Source organism: Anthonomus grandis, chromosome 3, assembly GCF_022605725.1.
Source record: "Anthonomus grandis grandis chromosome 3, icAntGran1.3, whole genome shotgun sequence".
Taxonomy (NCBI): domain Eukaryota; kingdom Metazoa; phylum Arthropoda; class Insecta; order Coleoptera; family Curculionidae; genus Anthonomus; species Anthonomus grandis.
In genome coordinates, this window is record NC_065548.1 from 11,384,427 (window position 1) to 11,409,491 (window position 25,065).

A 25,065-nucleotide genomic window follows, 5' to 3' on the forward strand; every position below is an offset into this window, starting at 1 on the left:
GTTAACATACTGATAATAAACTCACTGGTCATAATAGCTCGAAGGAACTGCAAAGCTTTTAAAGAAGTTTCGATGTCTCTTACTTGTTTTAGTTCTTCTAATGTTTCAATAATGGGTTTAAAAACTTCAGTAAACCTAATTAGTCCATCATGATTTTCCACCCACCGAGTTTCACACATGGATGTTAACTTACTCCATTTACTATTTGGAACATGGTCTTTAATTTTATTTTTTAATATCTCAGTGCGCATAGCTGATATTTTTATAAAATTTGCAATAGATTTTATTGTTCCAATACAATTTCTGATACTCAGAATACAGGAATGGGCAAGAGCTAAATTTAAAGAACGAGCACTACAGTGCACATATATTGCTGCTGGATATTTTTCTTTAATTATAGCCTGGACACCTTTAAAACTTTAAAAAGTAAATTAAAAAAAAAGAGTTATAGTTACCAGTCGTTTCAATTTTATTTTACGTTATAAGATTTTCGTGGGGGGGGTTTGAACCCCCAAACCCCCCCCCCCTAGATACGGCCCTGTGTGTGTATAAATGACAATTTAATTGTTGGCTTTCCTCTCCACTTTTTCATTTTCAGTTTTTAGTTAGAATTTATAAAAAGGTTCACTATATATTTATTTGTAAAATGTTTATTTTTTTCTTAATTTTGTAAATACAATTTTCAACTTAATTTAAAAAAAAACCACATGAAAAACAGTAATGAAAAAAAATACAGCAAAACTTCAAACAACTCCACAAAAAATCATCAGAAAAAAAATAAAAAAAAGTACCTGCCTCCTGTGAGGATTGAACTCACGACCCCTGGTTTACGAGACCAGTGCTCTACCACTGAGCTAAAGAGGCTACGGCTGAAGGTCTCCGATGACCGCTTATCTTATTAATGGCATGCGCGAATCGCAATCATACGAGGTACGTGCAATTATATTTGAAACATTCGTAACGGTAAAACAAATATGTGACTGAAAATTGAATAAAAACAACAAAAAGTAGCGTAAATCTTGGTAATTTAGTTACGGACACCAGATGGCGACGAGCGATTACATTCCGCATTAGCATAACTGAATTTAATTATATAGTGGCAGAGGCTCCACATATTATTATTATGCATGGGGGAATAAATAATTACATATTTTCTTATAACCGTTAAGGTTCAAAAATTCGTTATATTTAATTATTAATTGCTTATAAGTTATTTTTTAGTACAACATGCCCGAAACATTCCAATTAATGAAACACTATATAATCTAAAGATTATTTTGGTATAAAGTCCATGAGAGGTATTGAAACTAAATAAATATGGGTAACTTGGAAATTGGTATGAAATTATGAAGTTTCATGTGTAACACAAAAACAAATCCTACCATCTTGGACAAATAGTGCAATTTTACATTTTTCATCAGTAAACTTGAAATGCAAAACTTTTTATGTATTCATTAATTCATGTCAACAGATAAATTACTTGCCACGCCCAAATTTCAAGCGAAACTTAATTCACTATAACCTAAACTCAAACAAGCACGAAAGCGTTTGACGAATATTTTTTTATAATTAAAATTCTAATAACTAAAGTCATAAATATTCAACGTATTCCCTCAGCATGTTCGTAAAAAGTATCGAGTTCCCAAAAAATGTCAATAGACATTCATTGCTCGAACATTACTTTAAATTTATATTGAATATTCCCTTTTTTTTTCTACAGTATTTGTAAACGTTCATAAATGAGAATAACAGTGTTTGAATATGATGGTGGAGACATTCTTGGAAGCGTTTATGAGTCCATAAAGTAATTTTTTCCTTAATTATAAATGAATCGCTAACTGCAGAAAGGGGACATCTCCAATTTCTTAGGAAATTCACATTTTCATATATTTAGATTTCATTACCTTAAATACATCGTTTACTGCATAAACGGGACATACGACATTGTCACACCATTTACTCGATAGCATTATAATTCTCGCTAACCGCAGAAAGGGGATATGTCCTGGAGAAGTAACCTTTCTCCGGTAAACTATTGACTTCGGTTCTTTTCGTGCAGTTTCGCACACCAATACAAAAGACCAGATAATATAATCACTAAAATGCAATAGAGATTCGGGGACCTATTTTAATGTTCCGCTCTGATTTATTTTGGTTTTTCCTGGCTGAGTAATAAAAAACGCAGTCGTTTAGTTCTGTTTAGAATTTCATAGAAACAAGGAAACAACACGTGCTTATTTCATTTACAATTTCATTTTATTTAAGTTGAAGAGAAAAAATTAGTTCGAGTTCAGAATCTGAAGATATCCCAAAAAAACGAAAAAAAGGTGTTGTGAACACTGAGAAATATAAAAGAAATTATATTAAAAGGGCAAAACTGCAAGGCGTCCAACATGTAAATTATTCTGGAAAATGCATTCCTGCCAAAGAGGTTGCGGGTGATTTATGGTAAGTCTGGGGTTTTTTAAATCATCGTTAGGCAAACTAGTTTATCCTTTTAGTTGTTACAAGAAATGTTTAAGTGGACTGACTGAAGAAGAAAAACAAAGTATGCTTAATTTGTTTTGTAATTTGCAAACAAAAGACTTACAAGATATGCATTTACAAGGACTCTTAGAAATACATTCCATTTCACGAAAAAGGGGTAGTATAGACGCTTCTAAAAGTAAACCAAAGTCTAAGTGTGAAATATTTTATTCTTAATGGTTCAAGTAGAATACAGACTTGTAAAAGAGCATTTCTATCAATTTATGGAATCTCTAAGAAGCGATGCGAACGTATTGTTTTTCTCCTAAAAAATCACAAAACCCCTCAGGATATGCGCGGTAAAAATGTAAGTGGAAATGCAATAAAAGGATCTGTTATTGCAAATATCCGGAACCACATTGAATCCTATCCGGTAAAAATATCGCATTATACGAGCCAAGAAATTCGTTATCTAGATTGCAAATTATCAGTAAAGACAATGTTTGAGATGTTTAGAGAAAAACACCCGACTGATAAAATTTCTTACAAATTTTTTTGGTCCTATTTTAAAGAAAATTACAACTTAAAATTTGTTAGACCAGCAAAAGACACTTGCAGTACCTGCAAGGAACTTAATGCTAAAATAAAGAGTGATTGTCTTAACGATAATGCAAAAAGAGTAGCAGTTGCTGAGCTTATGGTCCACAAGAGACGCAGCAAGAAGTTTTATACTGCTCTAGATTGGGTAAAAAAGCGCTGTACTGAAGATGAGCAGACCTTAGGTATTTGCATTGATTTCATGGCGAATGTATCGCTACCACAACTTCCGGTTCAAGATCTGTACTACTTTCGATAGCTCACTATTTGTACTTTTGGGATACATAATTTAGGAACTAATAATATTGCTTGTTATGTCTACCATGAAGGGGAGGCGGGCAAAGGTGCAAATGACTTATGCACTTTTCTCAAGCATTACTTAGATCAGCAAAGCTTGCAAAAGTATAAAACTCTTCACATTTTCTGTGACAACTGTAGTGGGCAGAATAAAAATAATACCGTGATTCGCTTTATAATGAGTTTAGTTGAATTCAAGAGATTTAATGGGATTGAAATGTACTTTCCAATGAGAGGCCATTCATTTATGCCTTGCGACCGTGACTTCGGCCTAATTAAACGACAGCTTAATAAAATAGAACGATTTTACACCATCCAGGATTATGTTGAAATAATTTCCAAGGCTTGCAAAAATCTAGCAAAATTTTCAACTGTTCAGGTGTCTAGCGATTTTGTATACAATTTCAAACGTTGGTGGCCACAATTTAATAAAAAAGAACCTGTCTGAGTAATGAATCTTATGGAAAGAGTGTACCACGATCTCAAAAGAAATCGTTTTCTATCGCATCCTTCCAACATTTGAGTATTTCAACAACCACTCAGATAGTTGGCCGTGAGTTTATAAACTGCCCTGTAAGTAATACTTACCGGCTTAGAAATGCTGAAAAAGAATTAACTGAATGTTCTAAAAAAGCATACCTTAAAAAGATACCAATTAACAAAAAAAAATTACTGATATATCAAATACAATAAAATTTATTCCTGAGGATTATATGGAATTTTGGAGGATCATTTCGGCTTGGCCGACAAGTGAGAAAGAATGCGATGTAGAATGAGTATGTACTATTTGAATAAAGCAAATGTCAAAATTATAGAATTTTGTTTTTGTTTTAAAAAGGAGACATGCCCATATGTCAAAATTGATAATAACTTCATGGGAAATTTAAAAACACCAAAAGAGACGAAGGTGATATAAAAAATATACCTCCAGGTACATTTCCGCAAAAAAACAATAGTCAAATAAGCTTTAAGCAAAGTTTAGGTAGTTTTTTCCTCTTCCTGTACAATTTTAAAATTGTGACATAGCCCCTTTCTGCAGTTAGTCAATCAAATATCCATAATATTTTTTTAAATTTTATTAGTACTGATTATCGCTAATTATCTTAAATAATTCTTTTCCAATATTGGAAAAACTGCATAAATATCTTAAAATATCCCTAATAATGCTCCTTTAGAGTATTTTCGGATATTAGCGGAAAGTTCGAATATATGGAATTTAGACTGTTAGCTTTTTTAATTAAAATTGAGTAAAAAAAAACTTTTTCTTTGAAAATACTGCTGGGACTATGAAAGTATTATATTTTCATTGAATTTCGTAAAATGTAATATATTTTATATGTAGCTTTTTTTATGCTAAATAAAGATTATTATTATTATTATCAAAATAGATTTTTTTTTAAATTTTCGTCTATTTCTTATCTATTTTTCTTTTGAATCTTGGTCAAAATCACTAAAAAACGCCAAATTGACGAAAAGGTCAAGATAAGAATAACTCTATAGAATTTTCACACTTTATTAAAATTTCTTCTATGTAAATATTTTATCTCATGCGTATTTTAATTAAATATTAATTTTTAACAATATTTTACCATTTTATTGTTTACCTAAAAAATCAATACATAAAAAAAAAATAGAGTAAAATAAATATGCTTTACACATAATTTTAGTTCTATATTAGAATAGTTTTTTTAATTAGAGTTTTTTATGTCAATAAATTGGATATTTTTAAATAGTTAATTTGTTAATCATCAAGAACATTATTTTAAGGGAAAAATAAATAAAGGATCATAAAAATTGAATAAAATAAAATTTGGCGTCCTTTAATCTAATTTATTTAATATTTTTTCTTTATATATTTATATTATAATAAAAAATTTGCTAATTTTTATTGCATTTTTTTGAATCAACAGCTCCAGTTGATTTTTTTTTTAAACTACATTTCAACCTTTTTTTCCAAAATCCTAAGTACTAAATAACATTTATTTTTTTTTAAATAAGTTTAAATTAACAACAAATTCATACGTAAAATTTGCGGTTTTTTGTGATCCAAAATATGTGTATACTTCTTGCTAAGTCAATTGGATGGAAATATACTTGCCGGCACAAAATTCCGCCACCCTGAAATATTGGCCAAGTTTGATGTTTTATAAATTTTTAATTTTTTATCAGATTCTCACGATTTTGCCATCAGGTTTTAGATACATTTGTTGGATTTTTTAAAATCATTTTGTAAAGTAGCATTTTTCGATTAGGCTATATTATACAGGAGTAAAACAAACTGTTGTTTTTTCTCGTAATTTCAAAAGACCCTGCTGCAAATTTTTGCAGAATATATGCCTGGAATCTAGGTTCTGGCAGAAGGAGAATGACCACTGCAGCTGATGATCACTTTGTCACCATTAGTTCTTTAAGAGATGGAAGATCTACTACTGTGTATCTAAAAAATGACTTGCGAATACTTCATGGAGTGAGTGTAAGTGAAAGAACGATACGTAAAAGATTAGCAGAAGCTAGACTTTATTCACGAAGGCCAGCAAGATGTCCACAATTACTTCCTCGGCATCGACAACACCGACTGAGGTTTGCAAGATCGCATTTTGAGTGGACTCTAGAACAGTGGGCAAACGTACTATTCACAGATGAATCCAGGGTTTGTTTAAGGATTGTTTGGTTTGTTTGTTTAAGGACCCGGATGGTCGTGAGCGGGTATACAGACGTAGAAATAAAAGATATGCTGACTGCACCATTTCAGAACAAATCTCATATCGTGGCGGTTCAGTCATGATTTGGGCGGGTATTTCTACCGAAGCACGCACCAATCTTGTATTTATTAAAAATGGAGCTCTAACCGTCCACCGTTACATTGAGGAAATCCTTCAAGAAGTTTTTTTTTTTTATGGTAAACACAAGCACAAGAGGAAAGTCCTATGTCACTCTTGGAGTGGTGCTTGCGTGAAGATATTTGTGGGCATTTATCTTGAATCGCTGCAGGTTGTATGCATCGGAAAATATGTGAGGTGGAAGCCCGTTCCACAAAGAGGATGTTCTCCAGATGAATGAGTCCCGATACAGCGACGTCCTTGGGGTAGGCAGGTGGACTCGATGTTGATGAGCCGCAACTGCTAGACGCGTCCTTCTTGCCGGAACAGCCCTGGGTGGAATCAGGCCTGCCAGCTCAGAGGAGCACTTACCGTGATAATAACGGTAGAATAAACAGAGAGCAGCCACCTTTCTCCTGTGCTCCAGGCTATCCAGACTCTTTGTCAGTTCTAGTTTGTCGATAAGACGAATAGCTCTCTTCTGTATAGAATCTAGCAGCTTTAAACTATGCTTGGGTGCAGAGCTCCAGACATGCGAGCAATACTCGAGGGAAGGGCGTATTTGAGCCTTATAAAGAGTCAGCAGCTGTTCTGGTGTATACAGTTTTTTCGTTTTGAAAAGCACTCCGAGTTTTTTGGAAGCTGCCCTAGCAATCTCGGCAACGTGGTCATGCCAGGACACACTGTTGGTGACTTCGACTCCTAGAAGATGTAAAGATGATTTCATTGGCAATGTTTTCCCTGCCATAACCAGCTCCGGGCCACCAACGTTAGTCTTCATCGTAAATACTGCAGCCTGCGTTTTTTTAGCGTTAAAATTGACCAGATTGTTACCGCCCCACTCCAAGATTGCTCTAATATCGTTGTTGGTTGAAGCTACTTGTTGCTGCCTAAGATTCTGAGAAGTTGCGGCTGTCGTTGGTTAAGCGGACTTAAATGTGGAAATAAGTGTGCTATCGTCCGCAAAGCCGTAGATTGGATTGACAGTGGTTCCTAGCAAATCGTTCATATATATCAAGAAAATTATTGTCCCATTTGCTCCATTCATTGGGAACCAATTTCCATTAATGCATGATAATGCTAGACCTCACGTTGCACATGTAGTGAGCGAATATCTGGATGAAGTTGGACTCCCAAGATTGGAATGGCCCGCATGTAGCCCGGATCTCAACCCAATAGAACATCTTTGGGATCAACTTAAAAGGGCCGTTCGTCGTCGTCCTGTACAACCACAAACCTTGCAAGACTTACTACGACTAGCACTGATCGAAGAATATGAGGCTATTCCTCAAGAAAGAATAAGGAACCTTATTCATTCGATGCCATGAAGACTGCAAGCTGTTATTGCTGCGAGAGGAGGAAATACACGCTATTGAATTTTTTTTTAATTAACTTTATGATATACCTAGTGTTTGTTTCTCCTAATAAAATTACGCTTCAAATCAGCGTTTTAATAAAAAAATTGCAGCTCGCAGCAGAAATGAGATAATGGAATGAATCAAAAATCGAAATGTTTAGAATACATCAAAGATTACAAGGAACAGTATGTAAACAGAATTATCCACCTTAATTTACCTACAGGGTCTTTTGAAATTACGAGAAAAAACAACAGTTTGTTTTACTCCTGTATAATATAGTCTAATCGAAAAATGCTACTTTACAAAATGATTTTAAAAAAATCACAACAAATGTATCTAAAAACTGATGGCAAAATCGTGAGAATCTGATAAAAAATAAAAAATTTATAAAACATCAAACTTGGCCAATATTTCAGGGTGGCGGAATTTTGTACCGGCGAGTGTATAACCAAGGTTTTGTAATATGGGAAATAAGTAAACTGTATGGAAAAAATTATAAATATGCGGTAAATCACCAATATTGCATTAAACCAGATAAAAATTGAAATAGGCGGTATTGTATATTAAATAAATATCTGTGCACATTCTCTCACAAGAGCGTAAAAGCAAGTCTTGAAGAACTTGTAGTTCCCTAAGGATAGCCTAATATAGGCCAAAACGTCGACAATATTAAAACTTAAAACTTGAGTTTTATTTGACTCGACGTCCAATTGACTTAGCAAAAAGCATAATAATTTTATGCTTTTTGCTAAGCTTAAAATTATTTTTTACTTTCATTAACATTTCTTCTTTGCTAATAATAATAATAATAATAATAATAATAATAATAAATTAGATACAAAAATAACAATAGCTTTTATATAATAAAAAATGCCATAATAAAAAAATATATAACATTATTTTATGTGCATTTTAATTAAATATTCATTATTAAATAAACATTTAAAAAAAGGCATTCTCTTAAAAATGTTCACCTATAAAACCGTTACATTAAAGATTGAAATTTTAAATAAAGAATATTTATAAATTACAAAAAGAGTTTATAATATACCTAAAGTTAAGTTGATGCACGAACCGATTTGTAAATTTTTATTCCGTACCATTTTTGTCCATTTCAAGATATGTCATTAACTTAAAAGGATATTTTTTTAATTTAAAGAAATAATTCTAAATCATTAAGATAAATATTTTAGGGGAAAAATAAATAAAAGATCATTGAAATTGAAATTGAAACAATAATAATGATTCAGAATTTTTTTTTTCATTAAAATTACTAAGATGCTCTAAACTAAGAAATACAATACTTTCAATTAACATTAAACTATCACAAAATTTAGCTTCTTTCAATCGCTTTATTATTATTTTTTTCATTAACTAAATATATATTTTATATAAGTATATCAACTCCTTTTGACGAGTCCTACAAGCAGTTATAATAAATGGTTCGACTTTGAAAAGTAACCTGTATAATAAGTAACTATTTACCTATACGATTATTAATTAATTCGCGTTTCTCAATGGCTTGGGAATCCGAGAAAAGAAGCTCTAATATAAAATAATTCCAGCTATTTCCAGTTCCCGTAACTAAAGGCGTTTAGTGCAAAATTACATGTAAACTGCCGCATAAAAAGATATACTGTTGTGAATACACATATAAAGGATGGTATTAACTTGCGGAAATGAGAATAGGAATAGAATATCTATTTGAATTAAAGAGTCAATGGGAACAGAAACTGGTTAATATGAGTACCTCCTATGCCATATGTATAATCAGGTGAAAAAGAAGACAAGGTATGAATTTAATTTGGTTTTCCTCGACGTTCTTTTCTTACTCATTCTTAATTTAATAAAGCTTTACAGTTTTAAATCCCCAAAAAACCAAATATCCATTGATATGTGCTTTACGCATGAATGTGAAAACACAATTGATCCAGTACAGAACCAAAAGCTATTTATTAAATCTTCAAAGGACCTAGAAACGCTTAAAGTTCTCTATTTTCTACCAAAAAAAAAACAAATTCTTTAGCAGGTAGCACACAAAATCGAGGCAAAGACCTTTTGTGTCAATAAAAGAAATATTTTCACGCCGTTTTTGGTGAGGCCCTCCTGGGGCACTTTTTTGACCCATCGTTATTATATTTTTCTGTACGTGACGGTTATGTCAATGATTTTGGTTAAAGCATGAGACTTTTGAATTTTGCTCTGATAATGGGTACAACAGGTGGGTCGTCAATGGTACCGAAAGGTTCCCACATAAATATTAGCTTTTTGATTAAGCCTGTTTGGATATTTGTTGCAAATTACTAAAGTATTTTTTATTTTCCTTTTCATGGATTTTTGTTGAATGAAACTACGTGGATTTAAAGTTTTTCTAAAACGCTTTATACAAATCGAGCCGTTAATCAAATAATCATTTTAGACTTTTAAATTTGGGATTTTAGTATAATATTCCGGAATCATGAAATACCCTATAATACTTGTAAAATAATTTATCGCAAAAACCTTTTTTCCATTAAATTTCTGTTGAAAATCACATTTTTACAATTGGAACTGCAATTTTTACATCAAAACATAGTTTGCCTGATACCACTAGAAGCAACGACTAGATTTAAATACATTTTGAACTTTAATAACGGTTTAAACTCAAGATTCTTGGTTACAATTCCGAAAAGTACTTGATGGTGGTTTCAGGAAGACTAAACGTCAGATTTTATGTTTTAAAACATCATCTTGAGAAAAAAGTGGCTCCAATAAAGTGTGATTAATGTGAATATTCTTATATTTTCTGACAATTCGTCGTCTTTTCCGGTGTTTGCCATAGTAATCTGAATATTCTAAATTCCAAGAAATCATCTTGCTAACCATCAAATTACGCAGCTTTGAGAGCTTGAGAGAACTCTACCGCTTCCAGAGGTTTTCCAGATTCCGATAATGAGGGTTGAATTAGGGCCACCCTGCATATACGACACATCCTTGTGGAAGGACACTCTGTTGCGGAAGAGAATTTTCTTATCACAAGCATGTTTAAACGGCTTGTATCATTAAACTAGTAAATTAGCTTCTGGCTTGAAACTTTCAAGAAGCCTTCTAGTGCAAATGAGGCCACAAGCCATCCATATAAATATAGTCTCAGTAATAATTTATCTTAAACGAGTTTACTGAGTCTATAAAAAACTCATTAAAGGTGTCTGATATGCTTAGACTTCCGGTATATAACATTTTGTTGCCATTACCACTTAAGATTATATTCTAGGACAAAACTCTTAATTAATTGATATAATATGAGGTTTGCATGATATAATTTGTCATTTGGTCCTTCGAGTCGGATTTTGTGCAATATTTTCTTAAATAAGCATTTGCAAATGACTGGATTTGAACAAGCATGTTTGAAGGAAAAACTCTGATAATAAAATAAATAGCTAAAAGCAGCTTGTCCTTAACTGGTGTTAGGGCGTAATATAGGTCGTTTGCCAAATCTATAACAATAACAACATTTTTAAAAGTAAGTTGTGAACACGTGAATATATAATGGTTGATAGAGTGCATTCTGCAACCATAATAGAACTAATCAACAATGAAATGTCTAATAGTGACTTAAACAACATTTTTAGTTATGGTTACGACCTCTTAATATTATCTGCATTGTTGATAAAACCATTTGTTAAAATATGAAGATTTATATTTTAGCAAATGGTACAATAACCATACCTGTTAAGGGTACTGATCAAAGATGCTACAACTCATTGAAATGTTCTAAATTCCATAACAAGCCAACGCGGTATAAACCAGTCGAAAAACAGAACAACAATAACATCAGCCGTGGCACTTTCAACCTTTCAAGAATTCCTCAACATCGGTGCCATTTTAGTTACAGGTACACAACACTTGATCTTCTTAAGAAACTGTTAAATACACACGCACACCGAATAAAAGAAGAAGCTCCGAAAATGGTCCATGCGGTGCGGTTCTGTCTTTGTCTGACAACGGTAGGTACGACCTCTTACTCGGTTCTTGTCCACTCTTTGGTGCCGGTACCGGCCGAAGAACTAATACACGACGAACCTTGACGCGATGGAATGCTGAATGCCACCCCTCTCTCTACAACATTTTGCTTAGGAAACGGTCTTTCCTCTTGATGCGGTTAAAGAGTGTTCGTTGGTGCGGGTTCGGACCTTTTGCATGGATCGTACTTTGGTTAATATTATGTAATATACACAGTTGGTACTGGTTGGCACGTTCATCATGTCACAAGCTTGTACCTAGTGACATTTTGGATTTTCGGGAGAATCAATCGCATCATTCAATCCTTTAATGATTAAAAAAGTGATTCACTTGTCAGCATCATCAAAAAAGTAACGTGTAATAATGTGTTGTGACCACACTTCTTTAAGGCTTCATTAGCTGGTAATAATAATTTTTTCGCTTTATTATTATAAGTTAACCATTTATTTTCCAAGGAGGTAACACTATCTAGTAATTGGTATCTATTTGTGCTTACTTGATGTGCTTACTTGAGCTATTGGATAAGAAAAATAGAGTGTCCTACGAGATCCTCAGATCTGATACTATTGTGAATACTTTTAATGGGGTTTCTTAAAAAGTAAAATTTACGTACAACATCAAATCTGATAATATCTTTCTTATCATAATATATTCCATAAAATTTACAGTGTGGCAGTTTCTTCTTCCTCAATTGCAATGGACTTGGGTCGACTACCGGCTAGATTAGTTTTGGCTCTTTTGATTTTTCTTTGTAAAGACAACCATGGCCAGCTAGGATCAAACCTGAGACCACATAATCACATCGCGAACTTTCGATCACGGTGTCACCGGGGTCAGCTGGTAGGTTTTACCAGAATTGAAGTTTACCCATACTTTTCCGGAAATAGGGAGTCATTAGTTTAGACAAGCTTTGAAGAAAGATTCATGCATTTGGTCCGTTCCCATGCCCAGTACATGTTTTACCCGTTCAAAATCGTCGGTTACGCAGAAGTACTGGGCGATCATCTTATTGCCACTCGAGCCCGCTGGGAAAATTAAGACGATGGCGATGGGGTTTTCAATTTCGTCCTCGTCACTAGAATTTTGCGACCCAGTTTGTTAATATTTTATCCTGCGTTTTAGATCGCACTACTGTTATTATATATCAGAAACCGACAAAAAATCCAGTGCTTAACAACATAATGACATAACGCTGTATACGACGGATAGAAGAAGAAATAATTGCTCTTAATGGGCCCCGTAAAACATGAAGCCAATCGTTATCTGCACTATTTTTCTCTTTTCATTCGAAGAAGCTACGATGGTCATTTATTACGGTCCTTTTAATAATGGCTTATGTTGTTTATTACCTGTAAGGGGTCAATGGTTCTGTTTTTTAAATTACACTGACTGATAAATATAAATATATAAGTATTTTAGACGAAGAACTTTATTGACACCATACAATTGTACTATTATATGTGCGGTAATCGGAACTCGGTAATTATAGGTATGCTTGGGTTAATTCGTTCTTCGGCGTATCGAAATCAGGGTCGCTACAAACTGCATAAAATAGCATATTTTTTTAGATTTTTGTTTTAAAGTTCTGTATAGCCCGTAAATTCCAAAGGAATGCTCAAACTCATGAGGCCAATGTGTCTCATGTCATTGTTTTTTTTTTCATATGTCTGGTCTATTCGTCATAGAATTTCATTAGCAATTATTATGTGAACATTTCCAAAGAAACATTCCAAGAACATGTCTTCAAGGTTTCAGCACGCTTTTTCAACTGTTCAAGCCTTCGTCTAACTTTGGTATTGATCTGTGCTAACAAGGCATACACTTATCCGTTGTAACCATGTTAATCGTAATTTTTCGAAGCGTATATCAGTCTACAATACACAATATCAAGGGGTTTCTGAATTATTTATTTATTTATTTATCAACGGAATACATTCTCAAAAATTTACTCTGAACTTTTTTGAGCTGCTCAATGTAACAATTGCAAGGTGGGGTCCAAACAACTGATCCATACAAGGGAGCAGAAAAGCATTCTGAAAGTAAACATAGACGAGTCAGCACTTGACCTCTGAATAAAACCAAGCACCTTTGTTGCCCTATTTGTTACATTATTGATGTGGCTCTCAAATGATTATTTTGAGTTTACTCAGATTTCAAAATCCGAAACTTCTGTTTTAGAGTCAACTACAAAATTATTTATTGAGTAAATGAGATTTATAAATTTTTTCTGCCTCGAAAAAGTATTTTTTTGACATTTAGTAGTACCAAGTGATGTAACAATTTAGGTTCTAAAAAGGTTATAAATAACTCCTAGAACCTGTTTAAGAAAAATTATTGATTATGCCATTAAGCACAAACAACGTTATTTATTAGCCCGCATAATCTCCTGTTGTAAAAAAAGGCCCAATAGGCCCTGGCCAATTTGAAACCAGATCGCATATCACAGAACCTATATAGCTAATAGAAATAACCTTTATCGAACCCGAAGATGCCTAAAAGTAACCTGTGTAGAACCTGAAAGCTTTTACGCCTACCTGTTTACAACCCTTTAGCAAAGTCCTTTTAGACTTTTAGGTGGTTATATAGTTTGGCCTGTTGGCCGGCTTTTGGCATTTCAGATACATATTGAAGTATTAAAATTTTGCCATTTAGTTTTAAATATGGTATTTCAGAGATACCAAAGTATAAAAATCTGACCTTTTAGTTTTAAATATGATACAGCCAGGGTAAAAATAAGCCATCGCCAAAATAAAAAGCAATGGCGACATTTTCAGTAAGTATGACTTTATTTTAGAAAAAAATATATTATACTGGAATAGATGACCGATTTTCATTGCGCACACCAGTTTCTTGAAAAAGTTGGGTGTAATTTAACTGTAAAACACGCGCGCCTTTGATATCTTACAAATTAAACATTATTCAGTGCCAATAAAAAAATAAAAAACTAATATATTTTTATTTCTGAGATGCTTTAGTGATAATATGTCTTAAATGCTCCAGTGTCTTTATACATTATCTAAATTGTTTACATATTACATTATTTTTGCCTGTATTTGAATAGCTTATAAAAGTGGAACAATTACATTTTTTCTTCAAAATGGACGCCTAGCAGGATATGCTTTTAAGCTGCTATAATAACTTAAGTAAGTATCAGAAAAATGCCAGTGGGTTTTAAAAAAAGCTAAAACAGTGCTAACTAGCATCTTCCAGGACTTATAGGCCACTTTTAATAACCAATTAGCTGGCAAAGTCTGGGCGAATTTCAATAAATGGGTTTTAGGCATTTAGTAGGATCTATTGGCATTATTTATTACTACGCGGGATTTCTTGAGTCTTCTTTATTGCAATTCAGTTTGCGTTTGGTTTTGGTGGTTCCAGTTACTGTGAAAGTAAAAGTGTATTTTTTTATCATTCAAATTGCATACAGGGCTGTATTTAGGTACATAAAAAGGTAAGTTCAATTTAGTTCATATAATAAAGATAGGCAAAGCGATTTTGATAAAGATAAATACAGATTGTTGCAAGTTTAGAGGTTATGAGTACCAAATCATTTTTCTTTTAACACACCCATGCAATATTTCAATTCAAAGTATATTAGCACCACAAAAAAATTGAAGACATATAATGATTGTAAGATTGTATGTATTTCCAATAAATTAATACGATGTGAATCCCCGAAAATCAACACCTTGTTGCTAAAGGACCGTTTATACTTAATATTAACGCTAACGCTATGGAATCGTTTAAATTTTTGAGTAACGTTCGGATTCATGCTTATTCGTGCTGTTGAGGATAAACGTCACGAATAAGTCGTGAACGTTCACAACACTAGTCATAACAAATTACATTTTTTATTTCATTTTACTCTTTTTTAATAGGTTTTGACTTTTTAAAGTTAAAAAAAAAAGCTTCAACAATAAAGGTAATTTATGTTTAGATTTATATTCTTTATAAATTTTGAATTTTTTTATTAGTAAATTTAATAAATACAAAAATATAATACATATAAAAAGCAGATTTTTAAATATTTAAAACTTAAAAATTGTATAGTATTGGACTTCATATTTTTGTTTTTCTGTTAAGCCACTGGTACTGGCATCGTGAATATCTGATTCTAGAGGACCAGGTTCAATGCCAAGACCGCCATCAGTTAAATTACGAGAATTATCTTCTTTCGGTGTATCTATTGCAAACTAATTTTTTTTTACGTTATAATCTAGCAAAATTGTCAATATTTTATTTGTCATATTTACCTGACCAGTTGTAATTCGTTGGAAATTTCGCTTCACTTTTCTTTTAAAATTACCAGTTCTTACAATTTTGTGCCAAGACATCCCTGTATTCTAAGAATAAATGACGTAGGATTTAATAGTCGCGACCGTCCGCAAACTGTGTTTTATTGTGACTAGTTGGTTAAACCTTATCCCATAAAGTTATCTTATTATCCATATGACTTTTAGCAAGTCCTTTAGGTGTTAAAAAATGCTATATTTTCCGAAATAGGCCGTATAAAGTGCCAAATAGTTAGGCAATTGATTCAAGACCATATAGTTCTGAATAGGTAATTTTAATGCTAAAATCGACTTTTAGCAAGTCCTTTAGGTGTTAAAAAATGCTATATTTTCCGAAATAGGCCGTATAAAGTGCCAAATAGTTAGGCAATTGATTCAAGACCATATAGTTCTGAATAGGTAATTTTAATGCTAAAATCGTTCTATATTGGAATTTTGATTGCCAAATTAATGCTGAAATATAACCTCTCCAAAACCTTATTATCTCAAAACCAGCAAGCCCTCGTTTATGGCCATAACAACGTTATTGTTGACACTTGACTAGAACTAATTAGATTTTTAATATACCTAAGGTTCCTAGTTCCTATTAGCACAAAATTTAACCTAAATAGTTCCATCAAGCAAGCCAATGACTATTGCAGAACCTTGGTGCGGCTAAAAGGCAACTTTAAAAACCAACTGCTTGAGAAAATAATACTTGGATATAAATCACACCAATTAGAAAATTATTAAAGATCATCTTGTAGACGAGCATCATAGAGCCTGTAAGATTGACCACTTGAGGTCTTTCTTAAAAGGATCCGCTAAACCTAAATCCTTCAGTTTGCCTAAGAGAATCTTATGATCGATCCGATCAAAATCTTTCGAGAAATCTGTATAGGTGGAAACAACCTGGAACCTGGGATAATTAGTAGCTAGTACAAAATATATCTTCTACTCGGCTTGTAATTGGACCAAATTGTTATGCCTATATACTAAGCCGTAATACGTATTCGTCTGAGATGGGCTTCGTTTGTAGCGATGGCAGGTATAAACGGAAAAGGATATGCGCAAAATGACATTGGGTGGCAAGTTTAAAAACTGTGTAAGACGCCAAATTTGAATTTTATTTTACTATTTCGTGCTCGTCAAATAATTATAATATGGGATATATAATATGTGGCTCCTAAATTTAATAGAGTATCTTAACAACTGAAAACTTTAATCACTGAAGAATGTTCATAAAAAAATCAGTTCACGACACGATTTTGCGAATTTGCATTATCAAGGCGTGGAGTAGGTTTTAAGACTAACGAACTGTTAAGTAGAAATTTCTGACAACTAGTAAAGATCCTTGTCTGCAAATACTAGAAAACGATCTTATAATTAACAATTATCGTTATTCGTGTTTATAGCTGCGATAAAACTAGTTTAGATTGCGATTTTCGGCGCAAAATATCGCCGCCATATAGAAACAGCTTTAATATGTAGTTTGACAGTGACAGTGACATTTAGCCTAACCTAAAAAAAAACAAAAAATTAGTCATCACAAACTAATAAACAAAAATAGTCATAATTTTATTATCATTTCTTTGTAACCCTGCCATTTCTGAAATTAATTATCTCTTAAAGAGATGAATCGCCTATTTGGTAAAGGTAAACCCAAAGAGCCCGGCCCGAGTATCACAGACTGTATTGCTGGGGTAAGTATCCTGGACCATAAAATCTTTTTTTTGCATAATTTACGTTATCATGGCGTCAGTTGCTATTTATTAGCAGTAATTACACAGTTTATTTGATAATCAATATTTTCCAGGTGGATCAAAGGGCTGAAGGTGTAGAAAAGAAAATAAATGCCTTAGAAAATGACTTGCGAAAGTTTAGAGACCAAATGTCCAAGATGCGTGAGGGTCCTGCCAAGAATGCTGTCAAGGCTAAAGCCCTTCGTATTCTCAAACAGAAGAAACTCTATGAAAACCAGCTCGATAATCTTAGGTAAGACTATTAAATATGTGAACTATTTTGGTTTGGATGAAAGAGTATCTATTCTCTTATTAACAAGCAGTTTTTTCCAACAGTGTTATCTTCGTGAAATTTGTCCAGAAACAGAACTAATCTAGTTTTGTTTCTGAGGTTTATCATATGAAAAGCTTAATTGACTTAACTTCTTTTTAGTCTTCGTTATGAGTTTTAAATGAATTATGGTTATTTGATTTGCAATTTGTCTCTGCTGCGATAAATGATTACTTTTTGCAGAAGATAACACAATTATAAAGTTTTAAAGATATTACCCACATACGTTAAAGTTAGTAACACTTAAAATACACAAAATCCTTTTTGCAAAAATTTTAATAAGAAATTATTTTGTGTGTGTTTAGCATTATTTGAAAAAGAGAAAAGTAGATATACAAATTCAATTCATATTCAGAATATTTTATTTGCCTATAAAAAATATAATTATTATGTTTAGCAAGAAGTATGTGGGTTTGAGACAAAAAAGATTAAATCACAATTATTAAAACCTATACCAGCTTACTCAAATAGAAAGGTGGTGTCACTATCATATAAAATATTGTAAGCCTAAAATAAACAAAATAAAAAAAATATAAAAAGAAAATAGATTAGATATTAAAGCACAAAGAGAATTACAGACACCACTTGTTAGCAAATAAATATATCTTTTAAACTGAGGTCAGTTTTCATTGTTTACTGTTATGCCTTAGAAATACAATAATTCTTTAAAGCTCTCAAAAGAAGATTAGAGGCTTAACTGTCTGCATTAATTTGAAGGCATAAATATATTTGTGATGTGCATTGTAAAAAAATGTCTTTCTATTGTATTTGTTTTATTTTAAATGGCTTTTTTAATTTATTTTCCTGCTTACCCTTAATATCCCATTGCTTTCCCAATGAAATAAAGAATTAATTATGACAAAAAAAGATAGCTATTATACGGTCTAATCCATATATTATAATTTTTTACTTTATACAGGGTGTCCGGAAAGTCAAAGATAATACTGAAGAGGCTGATGGAGCAACTCATAAGCACCCAGAAAAACATAAAATGACCTTAGTAAAAAATCGGTGGTTTTCGAGATATTGGCACTTTAGTGGAAGCCACCAAAATCCTACTCTTGTAGCAGATTTTTGATTTTTAGGCCTTAAAACTAGATATTTTTTTTAGCTTTGTAAAACGGTTAAAAAAATGGTTTACTGTTATTGTGAGTGAAAGATAAATCTAATCTACCTATGAAAAAAATAAAACAAATTTTTGATTATGTTATGTTCAAAAAATATTTTCAGCTTACAACTTAGAAAAGTTTTAAAAAATCAAATAATATGTTCGAACTGTCTACCACCAACGCGAATGCACGCGTGGCATCTTTCAATAAATGACCTTTTGATCCATCTTGCATTCCTGGCAGCGTCTTGGGCTGCGTCATTTATTCACTGCCAAAATTAGCAATCTTATTTATTGGTCAACCATTCCTTTATGCACCCTAAGTAAAAAAATCTGGAAACCTTGGAGGCCATAAAATTGGACCAAGTCGGCCGATACATCTGTTGAAGTAAGTTTGGTTTAAATATCGAACTTCATGGGCATAATGTGCCGGGCAACCATCATTTTGGAACCACGTTATTCGGCGACTGGTCAAAGGAACATCTTTTAAAACAATTGGTAGATCATTTTAACAAAAACCTAAATAAGCTTGCTGTTCAAGATACCGGTTCACAAGTTTACTTTCAATCGGTACTGCGATCTTTCTTCTCAAATAGAGTGGACGTTTTCCAACGCATAAGTGTGCAAATGATGCATGTTCATAAAGCCATCTTTTATGAATATACTCTCATCTGACCACAATATATTCTCTTAAACATTCGGATCCTCTTGATTTTTTTTGCAACATTCTGCGGCAAAATTGTAGGCGTGGTTCGTAGTCTCGAGGCAGTAGGTTTTGCACTCGTTGAACATGACTACCGATCGGTATCCCTGTTCTTCTATCGATTGCTCGTGCAATAATAAATATAAGCATCCCTCTTGAACAGGAGCATGAGGCATCCTGCATTCGGAATATGAGCGGTGAACATTAAATAAATACACGAATATCAGGCCAAATTTGGATATTTTTTGATAAAGGTTATGATAGAGCATTTCCTTTTCCTCCTTTTTCATTTGATAAAGGCTGATAGAGCATTTCCTCTGCTTTCACCATAAATGAGATGCATGTTTGCATATTCTTTGCGGTATACGGCAAGGGCATAATAAATGATTAACCAATAAAATAAACAACTCAGAAAATACAGTCCACAAGACATGAACTCAAAAACAAATCCAAAGCAAAAGGTGACAGAAACGTTAGGATACAAACAAAAAAGTAGTTAGTTCATGGAATACTGTAAACAAACTAAAAAAAAACTACTACTACTGTAAAAAACAGTAAACCGTTTTTTAAAACATATTGGGTAATTTTGAAAGTAGAATTAATAAACCAACTTTATAAGGTATTGGCCAGGTTGCCGTACAATTTTTTAGTCCAGTATGAGGGATCAAAGTTGAGGTATTAATAATAAAAATAAGTAATACTTCCTTTTAGAATAAATGTCCTATTAAATGTTTTGGCTCTTTAGTTTAATGGTTGTCTTTGATCAGTAAAATTGCTATTCAGTGTTGTAAAGCTAAAAAAAAATCTCAAAAATATCTATTTTTAAGGCATGACAATCGAAAATCTGATCCAAGAGTACAATTTTGGTGACTGCCATTAAAGTGCCAATATCTCGAAAACCATAGATTTTTTACTAAGGTCATTTTATGTTTTTCTGGGTCCGCACTCCATCAGCCCTTTCAGTATTATCGTTGACATTCCAGACACCCTGTATAATATACCCCAATTAATTATTAATATTAACTTTTTGCAAAGCAAAATATGCCAAAAACCTTTGTTTTTTGATTAGTTTCTAATAATTTTCTTGGAAAGTAGGAGAATTTTGAAAATTTAACCATATGTAGGTACAAATGAGATCAAGTAGCTGAAATATCATTCCTTTAATCGTCTAACAAAAATTAATATTTTATAGCATTTTAACTCTATAGGGGTCAATCTTTTAACATGGAACAAGCGAACTTTGCTCATCAAACTCTAAAAGACACCCAGGCAACAGTAGTAGCGATGAAAGATGGCATGAAAGCCATGAAAAAGGAATTTAAGAAGATCAATATTGATGATATTGACGTAAGGCATTTCTTGATTGAGTAATTTCTTGGTTTTCTTCAACAATTTCCTACAGGATGTTCAAGACGAGCTAGCAGATATGCTAGAGCAAGCGGATGAAGTCCAAGAAGCCCTCGGGAGGAGTTATAATACACCTGAGCTTGATGATGATGAACTGGCTGCCGAATTAGATGCCCTAGGTGATGAAATTGCCTTGGATGATGACCAGAGCTATTTGGATGATATTGGAAAAATTCCTGAGGTGCCTGATGCTAAACCAGAAGCTAGTGGAAGTAGAACTAATAAGGTAATTTTGAGGTTTTGTAGTGACTGTTTTTAGTTAGGAATGATGATCTATTTTAGGATGGGGTGCAAGTTGATGAGTTTGGTTTGCCTCAAATACCCAGTAAACACTAGGAATGATTACTATAGCTTTTGATAATATGTATATGCTTTAAAATATAAATTTTGCCAGTCTTTGTTGTGTTATATTTAGGATTTCAATGGATGGCATAAATATATATATATGAAACATCTGGAACAATTTTTACATTTTAGTTCATAGGAGGTTAATATATGCACTAATGTTAGCCTTTAATTCTTCATTTATTTTTTATATAAGAGTTGTTAAAATAAATTGTTAATTAAGATGACAATTGAATTATTTTTACCTAAAAAAAACACACAAGTTGCAACAACAATATCCTAAAATAGGGCGTTCTTTATTCTGTCTATATATTTTTTATACTATGAAACATTTTACAAATAAAATGGTTTATTCGGGATCGGGAAGAGCCCACGATTTGTCTTCCATGCTTAAAATAATAGCTTGCTCGATCTTCTCGTGAAGCCACACCAAAACTTCCTTTGGTCCGGTTATTTTAACTTGATGGTCATCTTGGGAATTTTCGGTCTAAAAAATTAAGTTATTTCACACAAAAAACAGTTGGTTACATTTCAAAAGTAGGGACCTGTCTCATATTCAAAATAAGCTCCACACAGTTAATTATTGGTAAAGAATTAATATCGTCCAAATCTACCATCCATTCGATTTCCCAGGAACCCCATAGTGTCGTTTTATTTGCTCTCAAAACGTGCCTGTATAGGGTAGGTAATTTTTAATCATAAAGCCAAATTTAATTCTCTAAACTTACTCAAGTGACACCAAAATAATATGTTTGCCGCTCCTATCTATTGCGGCGTGTGCCCAATATCTGTCGTTTGATAGACGACAGTTTCCTATTGTTTCTAACAAGTATTGGCCCATGGATTCCCATGGGGAAAACGGTGTGAGACCCTACGAAAATTAGTGTAAATAAAAAAATAGTCTATTAGCGCAATATATTCCAAAAAATTCAACAAACGAAATTTGTGATTGAAATTTGTGAACATACAGGGGAATGATCTGTATTAGAGGTTTAAAGGTACAAGAATCACTTTTATATAAAATTACTGATAAAGAATATATAAGAAATCTGTTAAGGTATGAGACATGATCCTTGTTCTAGATTTGTTGCATGAACGGTCCGTGCTATCGGGTTCTAGTTAAATATAGATTCTTATAGCCGCTAAGATATTAATTTATGCTTGTCTGGATTTAGTTTTAAAGAATCGCCTACAAATTATCGTAAACAACTGTTGTATATTTTTGGAATAAGAAAGTATGAACACGTTTCACCTAAAATCAAGCAATTAAAATAATTGATCTGTCAGCCACTGGAAAACATCATAACGTTTTACGATTTTCTTGACAAAATTGTACCTTTATCCATCAATATTTTGCATAATACAGACAACCGTGAACTGCGATTTGGAAATCTTTTAACCATGAGATAATATTACACAGGAATACCACATTGTATAATTCGTTGGACTCCTCATTTAGAAATTTTAGCTTACATTGCCTTAAGTTTAAAAAATTTCGTATTTATTACTTAATTTAATCATACTTCTGTTAACATCACTTTTTTTGTTGCTTTGCATTACCTCTTTTTTTAAATTATTAACTGGTTCAGCTTAAGAATAGCCAAAAACTAAACTTCGCCATTTTATACGCATTAAATTTTTTAGTTTTTTGCGTCAATATATAATTTTGATTAAGATTCTTAAAGCGCGGCTTTTTGTATTTAAATTGATGATTTATGTCTAAAATATCATTCCGGACATTTTATCCTACATAAACAGTAACTTTTTAACAGTTAACGATTTAAACACCTTTAGCGATATTAACTCAATTATTGACTGTTGAAAGAGCATATTTGAACAAATCAAATGCTTATGGATGCGACTGCTTATCATTAAAAATATTTGACAACTGCATGCCATATTCTGCCTCAATGAATTCAAAACATGCAAATATTCATCCAATTCCTAAAATTGGTAATCAAATGAGCATTTCAGGCTTAAGAAACAGCAGTCTTTTGCCTATTATTAGCAAAATATCCCTATATTTAGTAAACTTAAATATAGGTTCTAGGACAGCAGGATTCTTAATTAAACCTACCAGGACATTTTTGTATCTGGTAACCCTCTGGTGGATTTTGATTGGCTCTCCTAAAATCAATGCTCTCCGCAGAGCCTCTCGCGCCAACTCAACGCAATCGGATTTTTCATCAGGATGCCTTGTAATCAGGGACAAAAGGGCCTTTCCGGATGTTTTAAAGAACATTTCTCCGTCACATTGTATATTTCCTGAAAGCATAGCTATTTTATGTCATGACGTTAAAGTTTCATTACATACATTAATAAATTATAACTCAGTAACCAACAGAGGAACATTAACTTGTTGTATTCCGACTGAGTTATATTCCAATAAGATTTTAGGCATTAGAAACTTATTTGAACATTTTCTTGAAATTGAAAAGTTGGTAGGAGAATTCTTTTTTCCACAAATAAAATGCTAAAAATAATAACAAAGAGTATTATTTGTTATTGTTTATAATTTGTGTGTGTGTTAAGTAAATCTAGTCTAATGATGGCGAGAACACTTGCCCAAATGCTCCTGAAATTAGAGGATTAGGTTTTATTTGTGGAGAATAGATTCATTTAATAATTTCCCGTACCAACTTTTCAATTTTATATTGACTCCACTTCAGAATGGACTTTTCCTTAATAGTTGAATAGAAGTCCATATTTTGTAGGAGAATGTGAATATAAAGATTACAAATAGGGGAAGTCTTTATTTCCAAGAAGAAGAATCTTTATCTTCAAAAAACTTAATAAACCATTACTCAGTAAACCCAATACCCTCGGATGTTATCGATCTATTACTTACTTTGGCAACGTCTCTTCTAGTGTCGCGCAGTGTTTTAAGTCCAATGAATTTGTCACTAAACCTAATATTTGTTTTGAAACCAAAAACAACTTGGCAAAACATTTAGTAAACACTAAAGATAAAATACTGATAACACACCGATCTGGAGTTTACAAGTTAACTTGTTTCCACCCATCATGTGACATCTGTTATGTCGGCCAAAGCGGAAGGAAAATTGAAGTCAGAGTCAACGAACATTTAAGACTTATCACGCGAAATAAAAATACTTTTAATAACAATACTAATTCTCCTTTTGCGAACCACATATTAGAGTCTGGGCATAATTTTGATCCGGGACGTAACACTGATGTTCTGCATGTTTGTGAGGAAGGGTTACAATTGGACTTGTTGGAAGCATTTGAAATAAATAGGGTCATAAACTCCCCAGACTGCACATGCATTAATGAGCAAACTAAGTTTGACAGTTTACGCTTTTTTGATTCAATTAGCCCTAGAAAATAACTTTTACCTTTATTGTTTTTGACTCTTTCATCTTTAACATTTGTATTAGTCAAAATTTAAAATCTTTTCTTTAACGCAACGCTAATATATAATAGTTCCTTATAGTACCTTCTTTTAATATGTAGAAATCTGTATCGTCCTAAGTATAAATTTTATATTTTGAATCGTAGATGTCCTTATTGTACTATGTTTTTAATTTTAATTCTTCTATTTATTGTTGTTTTTTATTCCCGATAACGGGTAATTTTTGTTTTATTTGGTGAACGTATA

At 32.5% G+C, this 25,065-nt stretch overlaps 3 protein-coding genes and 1 non-coding gene across 5 annotated transcripts in view; 1 reads left to right on the forward strand and 3 right to left on the reverse strand.

Annotated features, from left to right (window-relative positions):
• Positions 1 to 11,575, reverse strand: part of LOC126734326 (uncharacterized) — a 28,726-nt gene extending 17,151 nt beyond the window's left edge. For both annotated transcript variants that reach the window (XM_050437902.1, XM_050437901.1), the window contains exon 1: positions 11,246 to 11,575. The gene's annotated coding sequence lies outside the window, so the exon portion shown is untranslated. The remainder of the gene's footprint in view (positions 1 to 11,245) is intronic.
• Trnat-cgu (transfer RNA threonine (anticodon CGU)) lies at positions 793 to 864 on the reverse strand. Its single transcript has one exon. It is a non-coding gene; the product is annotated as a tRNA-Thr (tRNA).
• A 5,759-nt stretch (positions 11,576 to 17,334) lies between the features above and the next one.
• Positions 17,335 to 21,670, forward strand: LOC126734083 (charged multivesicular body protein 5). The gene is made up of 5 exons (XM_050437592.1): positions 17,335 to 17,513; positions 17,627 to 17,805; positions 20,903 to 21,041; positions 21,097 to 21,327; positions 21,384 to 21,670. The coding sequence occupies exons 1-5, from the start codon at positions 17,445 to 17,447 to the stop codon at positions 21,435 to 21,437; spliced, it is 672 nt and encodes a 223-aa protein (XP_050293549.1). The 5' UTR covers positions 17,335 to 17,444; the 3' UTR covers positions 21,438 to 21,670.
• Positions 21,671 to 21,709: 39 nt separating this feature from the next.
• Positions 21,710 to 25,065, reverse strand: part of LOC126734082 (intermembrane lipid transfer protein VPS13C-like) — a 28,475-nt gene continuing 25,119 nt past the window's right edge. The window contains exons 39-42 of the mRNA XM_050437591.1: positions 23,524 to 23,711; positions 22,175 to 22,317; positions 21,992 to 22,118; positions 21,710 to 21,933 (exon numbers count right to left, since the gene is read on the reverse strand). Coding sequence (XP_050293548.1) covers positions 21,796 to 21,933; positions 21,992 to 22,118; positions 22,175 to 22,317; positions 23,524 to 23,711 — 596 coding nt within the window. The 3' untranslated portion in view covers positions 21,710 to 21,795. The remainder of the gene's footprint in view (positions 21,934 to 21,991; positions 22,119 to 22,174; positions 22,318 to 23,523; positions 23,712 to 25,065) is intronic.

Excerpts from the sequence above, each read along its gene's own strand:
- LOC126734083 (XM_050437592.1), top strand. The coding sequence starts at position 17,445 with ATGAATCGCCTATTTGGTAAAGGTAAACCCAAAGAGCCCGGCCCGAGT. Across the intron at positions 17,806-20,902 it reads AACCAGCTCGATAATCTTAG|GGGTCAATCTTTTAACATGG; the intron begins GTAAGACTATTA and ends TTAACTCTATAG. Across the intron at positions 21,328-21,383 it reads GTGGAAGTAGAACTAATAAG|GATGGGGTGCAAGTTGATGA; the intron begins GTAATTTTGAGG and ends GATCTATTTTAG.